The following is a 13,450-nucleotide window of genomic DNA, read 5'->3' on the forward strand; positions in this document are numbered from 1 at the left end:
GTTTTGTAACTTGCACACACACACACAAATTTTTCTTGTTATTTCCAAAACAATTTTACTTTTCTTCAAACCAAATTGAAATTATTAACAGAAACCACATTTGTATAAGGATGGGATGGACTACAGTATTTAGGTATTGTTGTAAACTATTTGCACAATTTTGTTTCTCAGTCTAAATGCAGGCTGTTGCATCTACTACCTTGGGCTTGATAACCTGGCCATCATGGGGATGATTGACGCCTCAGAGTGCCCACCCACATTTGGAGCTAGTGAGTTGATATCCTTCATAAGACCCACGAATCATTTAAAGTGACAGACCTTAGTTTTTAAATGCTTTGCCATATTTTTCACTATTACATTTAGAGTCTTATTTTTTTTAAATTGAAATTATTCATTATTTAGATTTTATTGTTTAGTTATCCATGTGCTGGTATAAAGTGTTCCTACTGGCAGTAGCTAGCGGGAATTTTCCTATTAACTCAGTTGGTAGAGTGCTGGACTCTTGTACTGAGAGTCTGTGGTTCAAATCCCCTCAGTGGAGGTTGATTTTTTTTTCTGTTACATCCATTTCTGGACATCCAAAATGTTTCTGGTCACCTTGGTTATTCTGATACCACAAAGTACATTTTTCATATTTTACAAAATTCACGTACTATTCCAAAGGTACAGAATCTATTCCAGACTGACCGTGCATCGACCAAGCGCTTTACCACTTGGCTACATCCTGCCCCTGTTTAGTATGATTAAACATGTATGTATTTCATTGTACCATTATTACGGACTCTGATTTGACATACTTTATTTCCCTAGCTCTTGATGACGTACGGGGATTTATAAGAGAGGGATACGCTGAGTTTCCAATCAATGAGGGGAACATCTCTCACTTGGTAAGACACATCATTAACCAGGGCGTTTCTCACTGTAGTCAAAAGAAATTCTTAATTCAGTCACTGATTATGTTGTTGTTTTTTCTCCTTTTCTTTTCTCGTTTTTTAAATCTCACAAACCCTTTTCTTTTCTCTCCTTTGAATTCCATCTTATTTCTTGCCAATCTTTCAACTTTTTTCTCCTAACTTTCAACTTCTTTCACTGTCCACCTCCACATCCCAGTCCTTGTCTCTCCAACTGCGACATGCGCTTGTCTCTTGTGGTCATCTATGTCAGACATCTGCCATTTCCCATCAGCTATACAAGATTGTTCAGTGATTACTTTGGCCTTGTTAAGAGATGGGGCGGGACTTAGCCCAGTGGGACTGATGAATTATGCCAATTTAGTGCCAGATTAGACAGATTTCTCCCAAGCTATGACACAGGAAGGAAGGAAGGAAGGAAGGAAGGAAAGAAATATTTAATTTTATGATGCACTCAACACATTTTATTTACGGCTATATGGCATCGGACATATGGTTAAGGACCACACATATATTGAGAGAGGAAACCTGCTGTCGCCACTTCATGGCCTACTCTTTTTGATTAGCAGCAAGGGATCTTTTATATGCATCATCCCACAGACAGGATAGTACATACCACAACCTTTGTTACACCAGTTGTGGAGCACTGGCTGGAACAAGAAATAGCCAAATGGGCCCACTGATGGGAATTGATCCTAGAATGATAGCGCATCAGGCGAGCGCTGTACCGCCGAGCTACATCCTGTCCCCCGTTTGGACAGTGATCCATGTATACCGCAAAAATGGCTCACACAGAATGATAGGTTTACATATATGTAGGTAAGCAGGTATATACTTCAAATATGCTGTAATAGCCTTGACACAAGACAAGCATAAATGCAACATTAAAACATTTGGTGAAAGTTGAATTTTAAACTTGTAAAAGTTGAATGTTAATTAAATTCTTACATTTTTAGGGCAAACATTTCAGAATTTCAAAAAGTGACTTTGATAAAGACATCTTACCAACTCTCTCCAAAGATGATTTGATTGTTGTGCTGACATCAGGTATTGTCTAATATTTAATATTATTACACTGATGAGCTGTACTAATTAATGCAGTTTCATATTCACATATAACTTTCACTCTGGCACTAACAAAATAATCATTTAAAGCCACTTTTTAATAACGTTCGAGAAGACCTAATTAAACCTATTACCCCGGTATAACAAATAGTTTAAAATAGACTAATGGCAAATGTTTGTGTAACTCAGGACTTAGTTATAAATCATTATAGGCTGGCTGTAAGAGGGTTGGACCTGCAACCAACTGATTAAAGATACAAGTCTTCTGGCCTCGATGGTGTTGTGGTTAAGCCATCAGACATAAGGACTGGTAGGTACCGGATTCGCAGCCCGGTACCGGCTCCCACCCAGAATGAGTTTTAACAACTTAATGGGTAGTTGTAAGACCGCTGCACCCTCTTCTCTCTTACTAAACTAACAACTAACAATTAACAACTAACCCCCTGTCCTGGACAGACATGCTAGATAGCTACGGTGTGTGTCCAGGACAACATGCATGAACCATAATTAGATACCGGTAAGCACGGAAATATGTTAAAATGAAAATTTAAACATCCTGTTCATCACCCAGGAACCCAGAACAATCTCTGAGTCTCAGATTCAGAACTCTTTTACACTCTGTTCTCATATTTGTATATTTTGTTTCAGATACAGATATTGTGGTAGATCACACAACGAAGGAGACAAAATGTCAGAAGGCATTGGTGTTTATTGGTGATGAGACAGAAAAGGTTGGAATTTCATGCTTTATGTATTTTACATTTAGAACTATGGCTTACACCTGCATAGGCGTATGGGCTGCCATTTTTGTAGGTGGCAGGGTGGCAGGCTGGCTTTTGCCAAAATTAAACTAAAATGCCCGAATCTGTATAACAACATTTATTCATATTAGCATTACTACCAAACAGCTATATAGAGTTGCAAACGATTCACTAGACATTTTTTTCATGGATTACAACAATTTTTGAGGGTAGAATGATGGAAATACATGGTAAAAAGGTCTCAGATTAGCACTTTTTGCCTGAATGTCTCTATCATTTTTGCCCAAATTTAATGTTTTGCACCAGCACTGAGGGGGGGGGGGGGGACAGTTGCCCCTCCTCCCGCCCCTCTCTCTTGTACGCTTATGCTTAACTGGATAATTATTTTTAGTTTTATTGGCTCAAGCTTGCTGTCAAATAATTGTTAATGTAACTTATAATTTAATATTAATAACTAGCATCTTTTCATCATGAAAGGTCATGCAGTTTAAACAAAAAAATTATTTATTTTTGAAACTTCATTCACCGAGCTACAGGTCAAAATAAATTTTCATTAAATAATACTAATTTCTAATACCAGGTAATACTAACAATTGTTTTTTTTACAAATTTTGTATACTCATGTACATGAAAAAAACAAAAAAACAGGTCAGCTGTGTTTTTTAGTTACTATAGGGATTGGGTTTCTTGAAAAATAGTTTTTCAGCCTTATCACTTTATGTGTATTGTAAATTTACAAACCCACTAGCTGTGTGGCTTTTTAAAAAATTGTCACACCCTGTCATGGTTGTTAATTTTATAACTTTGATGGTGCTCATTCAGATATGCATCCTAATTAATATCAACTTATTTTTAACTCTTATTTTTGTTATGCATTCAAATATAGATGTGGCTGAAACATTATTTAAAAAAAGAGTCAGTTTTAACAAATAATTTTAAAAAATAAAATATTTCTACAAATGCCAGCTGAAGGTAAATTTTTTGTTGTTGACAAGACTGTCAGTGTTATTAGAAGAAACAAATTCACTTTTAGCAAATGAGTTTTAAAAATCATTTTTTCTACAGATGCCAACTGAAGTTCAAAGTCTTTTTGACAAGACTGTCAATGTTACACTTCCTATGTCAGAGATGTCTCGAACCTTACCAGAGCAGGTAACCAGGGGCAACAAACAGCTGTATGCTGAAATGTCTGTCAAATGGATTCTTAACTCCATCTCAACTGGAGCACACATCCTTAAGGGCAAGATCTATCAGAACATCATGGTGGACGTCAAAGTCAGGTACTCACAAATCACTGATCAGTTCTCAAAATTCTGAGTCATTCAATAGTGAAAAACATAGGAAAGGAAAGAAACCATGATCATTTGATGTTTCTTGCACACCTATTGGCCAGAACACTGTGTGAAATTTGTGGTATCACACAGCAGTATTCCACATATATTGTTGATTGATTTAAAAACATCTTTGATTGGCTGTTCCATGGTGATGACTTAGATGTCAAAGCCAACCCATCCACAGACATTAAAATAACTGAAATTGATTGTTAGTTATGAGTTAAACTTAGTGAAACTTTGTCCTATTAATATACAAATAAACTGATTTTATGATAATATGATTTATTTTTCTGCTTGTATTCAAAGTAAAGCATCTTGGGTGTAAATCTTAGATACCAGAAATGGTCTGTATGTTACTGATAGAAAAAATGCTCTTTGCCACAAAAAAACAAACACATTTCTTTTTTCCATTGTTTTCAGCAACAACAAATTGTTCCACAGAGCTGTTGGAATTATTCAGGTTTGTTATATATACAGTTCTACTTAAATTGCATGTTCTAAATATGAGATTACATTAGCACATTGGTTGTTAAATATGTTTGTCTCACTCTCCATCCAACAAAGTAATCTCTTCACAATAGGAAGGGGACGGGACGTAGCCTAGTGCTAAAGCTTTGCTTGATGCGCGGTCAGTTTAGAATCGATCCTCATTGGTGGTCCCATTGGGCTATTTCTCGTTCCAGCCAGTGCTACACAACTTGTGTAACAAAGGCTGTGGTATGTACTATCCTGTTGGTGGGATGGTGTAGATAACAGATCCCTTGCTGCAGTGGCAACAGCGGGTTTCCTCTCCTGATATCTGTATGGTCCTTAACCATACATGTATGTCCAACGCCATATAACCATAAATAAAATGTTGAGTGCGTCATTAAATAAAACATTTCCTTCTTCCTTCCTGTGTCATAGCTTGGAGGAAATCCTTCCTTCCTTCATGACAGAACCTTCAACTGAACTCTCACCATCCCTAAACTTTTCTGACACACACTTGTTTTATGTGCACTGCTATCTTAAGGACTACTCTTAGGTCATATCCCCTTCTCTCCACTACTACTCTTAGGTCATATCCCCTTCTCTCCACTACTACTCTTAGGTCATATCCCCTTCTCTCCACTACTACTCTTAGGTCATATCCCCTTCTCTACACTACTACTCTTAGGTCATATCCCCTTCTATCCACTACTACTCTTAGGTCATATCCCCTTCTCTCCACTACTACTCTTAGGTCATATCCCCTTCTCTCCACTACTACTCTTAGGTCATATCCCCTTCTCTCCACTACTACTCTTAGGTCATATCCCCTTCTATCCACTCCTACTCTTAGGTCATATCCCCTTCTCTCCACTACTACTCTTAGGTCATATCCCCTTCTCTACACTACTACTCTTAGGTCATATCCCCTTCTCTACAATACTACTCTTAGGTCATATCCCCTTCTCTACACTACTACTCTTAGGTCATATCCCCTTCTCTCCAATACTACTCTTAGGTCATATCCCCTTCTCTCCACTACTACTCTTAGGTCATATCCCCTTCTCTACACTACTACTCTTAGGTCATATCCCCTTCTCTCCACTACTACTCTTAGGTCATATCCCCTTCTCTCCACTACTACTCTTAGGTCATATCCCCTTCTCTCCACTACTACTCTTAGGTCATATCCCCTTCTCTCCACTACTACTCTTAGGTCATATCCCCTTCTCTCCACTACTACTCTTAGGTCATATCCCCTTCTCTACACTACTACTCTCAGGTCATATTCCCTTCTCTCCAATACTACTCTCAGGTCATATCCCCTTCTCTACACTACTACTCTCAGGTCATATCCCCTTCTCTCCACTACTACTCTTAGGTCATATCCCCTTCTCTCCACTACTACTCTTAGGTCATATCCCCTTCTCTCCACTACTACTCTTAGGTCATATCCCCTTCTCTCCACTACTACTCTTAGGTCATATCCCCTTCTCTCCACTACTACTCTTAGGTCATATCCCCTTCTCTCCACTACTACTCTTAGGTCATATCCCCTTCTCTCCACTACTACTCTTAGGTCATATCCCCTTCTCTCCACTACTACTCTCAGGTCATATCCCCTTCTATCCACTACTACTCTCAGGTCATATCCCCTTCTATCCACTACTACTCTCAGGTCATATCCCCTTCTCTCCACTACTACTCTCAGGTCATATCCCCTTCTCTCCACTACTACTCTCAGGTCATATCCCCTTCTCTCCACTACTACTCTCAGGTCATATCCCCTTCTCTCCACTACTACTCTCAGGTCATATCCCCTTCTCTACACTACTACTCTCAGGTCATATCCCCTTCTCTCCACTACTACTCTTAGGTCATATCTCCTTCTCTCCACTACTACTCTCAGGTCATATCCCCTTCTCTCCACTACTACTCTTAGGTCATATCCCCTTCTCTCCACTACTACTCTTATTTTTTCAGAATATACATTACACCTAATATTTTTTTCACAGATCCAATATCACTTACCGAAATGTCTTATGTATTTCCCACAGGCCATATGTTTTAAAACATTGAAATCTACCCCCTGTGGCTTATCTTATCTTCATTATATTAATTTCAACATATAGCATAACTCCTGGGGCATTATTTCATAGATAAAATCAAGCCCGGATCCAGAATCTTTTGCAGGTTTTTTTATATGCAACTAATTAAATAAAAAAATATTCATTCATTAAAATAAGAGGGGGAAAAAAAGTTAATTGTCCTGAATGGGGGGGGGGGGGGAGAGGTCCAGACCCCCATCCCCTCCTCTGGATCCGCGCCTGAAAATAGAGATTTATTGTCTGATAATGAGCTTTACAAGCAGCTATTGTTTTCCTTCTTATTTTTGACAGTGTTCCAGATATATCATAATATAAATTTACTTTTATCTGTGTCTCAAGGTTTCCACATTGCTGTTAAAATCTTACATTACAAATCTGATTTTGATACTAATGTCTAGAACTGCTTGTCAGTTTCTAGCATTTGCTTCCATAAGGAAATATGAAAAAGTAAAGTTTGCTTCCCAGTTGACAAAATTAATTTGGAGTCCTGTATGTAGTTGCCATTGTCGTTATGTGTATTGGAGAGGTATTTTATAAATTGTCTTTGTATATTTGTAGAGATATTCTGATCTAAGCACAGCAGAGTGCAAAGAGTATTTGTTGAGATCAATCTACCACACAGACAATCTCAAAGATGACCAGGTCGCAGCCCCGATTGCTGAACACATTGCCATGGCAACACCACAACAGAAAGTTAGTTATTCTAATGCATGTTTCACTAATGGTGCCTTGTTACTATTGCCCATGTTACTAAACCATTGCAAAGATATACCGAGTGAAACCTATAGATATTTTGTTGTGAAAGTATTTTCATAGTCCACAACATAACAACAACAAAAAGGTGGTACATAATCCTTTGTTTAAAAACAATGGGCCGAATTTAACAAAGCCTGTTTTTCTTAAATGCAGGTGTTTAAGCATTGTAAATGTCTGTGGTTACATGCATGTAAAACATACACAGGCTTTGTAACTTCACCCTAATATGTTTTAATCAATATAACTAAAATGCATTTGCTTGAAGATCAGATTGTCTGAAAAAAAAAAAAATCTTTTATATCGATTTCATAACAATAGTAACCTGGCTAGGGATTTTAAAAGCTATCAGTTCTCTACAACTGATTTAACCTGTGTACACTGAAAACATCAACGTTAATGCAAAACGTAAACCAAAATTAAACTACTTCTACCAGTCAGAAATATCTACGGTTAACAATATTTTTGTGAAGTAATTATTGAAATTTTATTCTGTAATAACTTATTAACTTTCTACACATTTTTATACATCCATCTATGATGGGTCATATTATGGTATGGTGTTGTCCATCCATCCATCCGTCTGTTAACTTTTTCTTGTCTGGACCATATCTTGCGTACAGAACCATCAAACCTCACATGTAGGAACAACTTGGGATGGTGGTGAGTTACATACAATTACTAGGTCAATATGATACAAATAAATCAAATAATTTGTCTATATTCTGAACATCATAGGAAAATCTTGTTTAGCCTTTGAAGAAGTCAGGACTTCATTAATCAGACAGCACCTTCTCCAATGGATACAGTATCATCAGTAGTTGGTCCAAAACAAACTGTTCATTCATCACATTGCAAACATTTCACATAATTAGACTTGAATCATACCCATAACATATTTATTAATATTTATGGTTTTCCCATCAAACTCCTGATGAGCGTATCATGTACTTCACCCATACTCGTTTTGGTTTTGTTTTTTAGATTGTTCCAGTAGCACTTGTAGCTGCCATATTGAAATGTCCAGTGGATAAAGCAAAATCTGTTCTGGAGGAACATCATGTCATAACAACAGCTATTTCATCAACTCTAGAGAAAGTGAGCAGCGATGCTCTCTAAAACATCATGTCATAACAGCAGCTATTTCATCAACTCTAGAGAAAGTGAGCAGCAATGCTCTCTAAAACATCATGTCATAACAACAGCTATTTCATCAACTCTAGAGAAAGTGAGCAGCAATGCTCTCTAAAACAACTCACAAAATACCTCAAAAAAAGAAAACACTTTCTGAAAAGTCTCAGATAAAATTAATGTACAGGGGCATATTTCACTAAACATCATAAGTTTACGTCTGCTACTAGCAGTCATACTGGTTGTGCGTTTACACGTGTTTGGTGTCTATTTCACAAAATTGCATCATTACAGAAGTTGGAGCATTTTAAAGACAAAAGAAAATGAAATTAGTGTATTTCTAACTATATTTGTCATACTATAATAGTAACAAGAATTGTATATTAGTCGTAGATTTACATTTACGTGTAAAACTTGGCTTACAATGTTTTGTGAAATTGGGCCCAGATCTACCATGGCTCACCAGGATCATTTCTAATGAGTTCATTTTGTAATAAATTAGAACATTTTATGGATAATCTTTGATTATTTGTTTTTCAAAGTAAAGTACTGCAGTACTATAGTTAATTAGGGACGGTCCATAAATGTCAATGGTTTTCATAATCCTAACAATGTTAGGATTGGGTTTGACCCCCTCCCCCCCCTCCCCTAATGCTAACATAAAAACATTGATATAATGTGTACGAAACATTGACCTTCGATGGACCGATGTTTTACCTGAAAAGCAATCCGAACATGGCTTTTACTCCCTTCCCCCCCTTCCGAACATTGTTCGGATTGTGAAGCACATCGATATTTATGGACCGTCCCTTAATGATGAATGGATTTGAGGAAGGGTCATGGTTAACTCGGTATTTATTGCTTATATGTTTAAACTACTATACTGTCTGAATGAGATGCTCTTTTGATTTCCTGGTTGTCAGGAATAGATTATAGTCCAATTTGAGAACATATTTGAATTATTTTGTTATACATTTTTCTTTAAAACAAGCCACTGAATAAAAAATATTAACAATAATTCTGCAGATGTAAATGTTTTTCTTACAATATATTTACTGATTTTTTGTCACTCATTGTTACATTCATTAACATTCATTTCACAAAGCATGCTAAAAAACCGAAATTGATATCAAATTTTTACTTTTATAAAAGTAATTCACAGTGTTCAATTCATTATTAGTTCTATTTGAAATGTATTTGAGCCGAGGCTAAATCACACAATCATAGTTGTCTGTAGTCCTTCATACTATGCAATTTACTTCAATTCATTATTAGTTCTATTTGAAATGTATTTGAGCCGAGGCTAAATCACACAATCATAGTTGTCTGTAGTCCTTCATACTATGCAATTTACTTCAATTCATTATTAGTTCTATTTGAAATGTATTTGAGCCGAGGCTAAATCACACAATCATAGTTGTCTGTAGTCCTTCATACTATGCAATTTACTTCAATTCATTATTAGTTCTATTTGAAATGTATTTGAGCTGAGGGTAAATCACACAATCATAGTTGTCTGTAGTCCTTCATACTATGCAATTTACTACAAGCTATTTATTTCTGAGCAGATTGTTTTCTAAATTGGGATTTTTTTCCAAAACACTTTTACATTTCTTCTTGCTTCAAACCAAACTGAAATTACAAATAACATTTTTGTAGGAGGTTGGGACAGACTATAAGCTGCCATCAGCTACCATAACATGACTACTGTTACCACAGTGGTGTAGTGTGTGTGTATTAAATTTTATAAAATCATACATACATAGTGTGGGTTGTCCCCTCCCCTTTGCTCCCTCAATCTAAAATCCTGGCTACGCCAGTATCTTACTAATTTGCATTAAGTGATCTTTAACTCACAATTCCACTGACAGAACAGTAGACATTGATAAACCAGTCACAGAGCAATTAATTGCCATTTTATATGCTTTACAATTTTTCAAATGAACCTATAGCTGTACAGTTACGCTGTGTCAAAGGACTTTTATACTGGATACTCAATATGGGAAAAGTCTGTAGTGGATTGAAGGTGTGGCTTTGGGGGGTTGGAGTCCTCCACCTCCATTCCTAGCAACTTTTACTTTAAATAAATTGGTGGCATACCCCTGGACACCTTACAGATCTTGTCTCCAATGCTTTATTCAGCCCCCCACCCCCACAAACAGGCATTTAAACTGTGAACCTTCCTCCAAATAAAACCCAAGCCTGCATTCAGTGATGAGCAAGATTAATATTGATACAATTTCCTTCAATCCTGGTGTGTTCATTCAATTTAAGGTGAAGCACAAAAACCAGTCCAGAATGAATTTTGTTCTGTGTTATTTGACTGAATATTGCCCAGATGCATAGGTGTATGGGCTCCCGTTTTTGATGAGGGGCAGGCTGATTTTCGCCCAAATTAAACGAAAATGGCTGAATTTAGATAAAACTTTTTTCATATTAGCATTACTGCCAAACAGCTATACTCTTCAAAAAAGTAGGGGAACCTGAAATATTAATGTTAATATCAACTATTAGACCAAACATACGTTTTGACCACAGACATCCTAGTAAAGAACGTTCAGGTCTGTTTATCAACACACATCATGCAGTTGCCCCATACACGTGTGTGGGCTGTCATTATCGATTTTGACAATTTCCAGGAAGGTCGATTAATCACTGTGGAACATTATTTCTGTCTATCTTTTTCATTCTGTTGATCATACAGTTGTTACTGTTTTGTTTTTAGTCATTTTTATTGTTGAATTTGCGATTTACTGATAAAAAAACGTCACCTTTCAAATTTCATTTCTGACCCCAATCGTCCTTCAAGATCTTTGGTGGTCATAAAACCTACTGTAATACTGAACTACCGGTTGTAATGTTTGCCAAATTAATTCACTATTATCATAGAACCATTCCCCATAACTAATATACCTTACAATTTTGGCAAGTGTAAATTCTTATTAGAGTTCCCCTACTTTTTTTGAAGAGTATATATAGGGCTGCAAATGGATTTTTACATGAATTACAACTAATATTTCAGGTAGAATAGAAATACATGATGAAAAGGCTGTAGGTTAGCACAATTTGCCCAAATATCTCTATTATTTTTGCCTGAATTTGAGGATTTGCTCTAGAACTAGAGGGGCAGTTGCTATCCCTGCCCCTCGGTTTTTGTATGCTTATACCCAGATACTCCTTAAGGTATGGAAGCAGGAGGGCACCATCTCCCCAACACTGAAGATTATGCATTGCTCCCCCACACAAACCCTAGTTGAAAGTTAAAGTTTATTTTGTTTAATGACACCACTAGAGCACATTGATTTATTAATCATCAGCTATTGGATGTCAAACATTTTGTAATTCTGAGATACTGTCTTAGAGAGGAAACCAGATACAATTTTCCATTAGTATGGTAGCAAGAGATCTGTTATATGCATCATCCCACAGACAGGATAGCACATACCACAGTCTTTAATATACCAGTCGTAGTGCACTAACTGGAACAAGAAATAGCCCAATAGGCCCACTGACTGGGATCGATCCCAGACCGACCGCACATCGAGCGAGTGCTTTACTACTGGGCTACATCCCAGCCAAACCCAAGTTGAAAGACAGATTAATGTATAACTGGCCCCTCCAATTGTTGACGTCTTCCAATGATAATATAAAGCCTTATCAATACATGTATAGTTGTAACCAATGTTGGTAAAAATAAAACAGATACATATCAGCTTGTCAGTTTATTTTAGCAGAATATATATTTTATATACAGTGTTATTTACAAATTCATATCAAGTGAAATAAAAAAGTACACAAAATATAATATTATTTTATCTGAATATAAAATGGAAGATAAAAAAATTCAGTATTGAAAGGCACACGGCAAGGTGGATTTGGTAACTTAAAAAATAAGTGTGTATACACAACTTATCGAATGTTATAAAAAGGAATGCATATATCAAACGTATATAACACTATGGAAGTCGTTACAGTCCTGTAAGTACACAGAGTAAAAATATATAAATATAACTTGTATCTAATCTAATGTAAAAGTATTTTTGATTGTACGAAATAACATACTGAATTCAGTTAACAGAATGAAGGTATATTTACCTTGCATTTTGTAACAGGATATGAAATACCAGACATTATGAAATTCTGGTATCAACATAAGCATAGTGCCTGGTAATAACATGTTACCATAAAATGGGCATGGTAACCTACTGACATTAATATTTCCATCAATATTGCTATAAAATCTTTTCGGACACACCCATACTACATGTATGTTATTTATTCCTATCACTTTTCTCACTGTATATGTATCTTATATTTAAATGACATGCAATGTATATCAACATTTATTTGGTGGTGTTTTGGTTTAATAAAAAAAAATTGAAAACAAATTACTATTCTCGACATTCTTGCCTAATACCATAATTAATTTTAAAGGACATATGGTATTTAACAGCAGGAAACAACATACTAATACCATAATTAATTTTAAAGGACATATGGTATTTAACAGCAGGAAACAACATACCAATACCATAATTAATTTTAAAGGACATATGGTATTTAACAGCAGGAAACAACATACCAATACCATAATTAATTTTAAAGGACATATGGTATTTAACAGCAGGAAACAACATACCATGACTTTTTTTGTTTAAGAAGATAGCATAATATGAATTTTGTTTTAAACTAAATAGAGCATACATTGATATCCTGTTTTTAATGCAAGAACAAGGCAAACAATGCTTTTAACAACAGGATGAACTATACGATAAATCTGACAACGGTAATGCATACTCATACTTTTATAACATAAAAACCAACAGAAAGCACTACTTGAGGGTGAAAAATAACATAAAATGATGGCAGGAAATGGTTATCCTTTGTCTCAACCAAAATTCTATTGTAATGCCATCAGA

The 13,450-nt window shown here is 36.0% G+C and overlaps 1 protein-coding gene across 2 annotated transcripts in view; it reads left to right on the plus strand.

Annotated features, from left to right (window-relative positions):
* LOC121375964 (glucokinase regulatory protein-like) overlaps window positions 1-9,042 on the plus strand; it is a 29,161-nt gene extending 20,119 nt beyond the window's left edge. For both annotated transcript variants that reach the window (XM_041503707.1, XM_041503708.1), the window contains exons 11-18: window positions 172-269; window positions 811-887; window positions 1,868-1,958; window positions 2,625-2,707; window positions 3,803-4,017; window positions 4,492-4,531; window positions 7,206-7,340; window positions 8,385-9,042. In XM_041503707.1, coding sequence (XP_041359641.1) covers window positions 172-269; window positions 811-887; window positions 1,868-1,958; window positions 2,625-2,707; window positions 3,803-4,017; window positions 4,492-4,531; window positions 7,206-7,340; window positions 8,385-8,519 — 874 coding nt within the window. In that variant the 3' untranslated portion in view covers window positions 8,520-9,042. The remainder of the gene's footprint in view (window positions 1-171; window positions 270-810; window positions 888-1,867; window positions 1,959-2,624; window positions 2,708-3,802; window positions 4,018-4,491; window positions 4,532-7,205; window positions 7,341-8,384) is intronic.
* Window positions 9,043-13,450: the final 4,408 nt, after the last annotated feature.

The sequence above is a fragment of the Gigantopelta aegis genome, chromosome 6 (genome assembly GCF_016097555.1).
Source record: "Gigantopelta aegis isolate Gae_Host chromosome 6, Gae_host_genome, whole genome shotgun sequence".
NCBI lineage: Eukaryota > Metazoa > Mollusca > Gastropoda > Neomphalida > Peltospiridae > Gigantopelta > Gigantopelta aegis.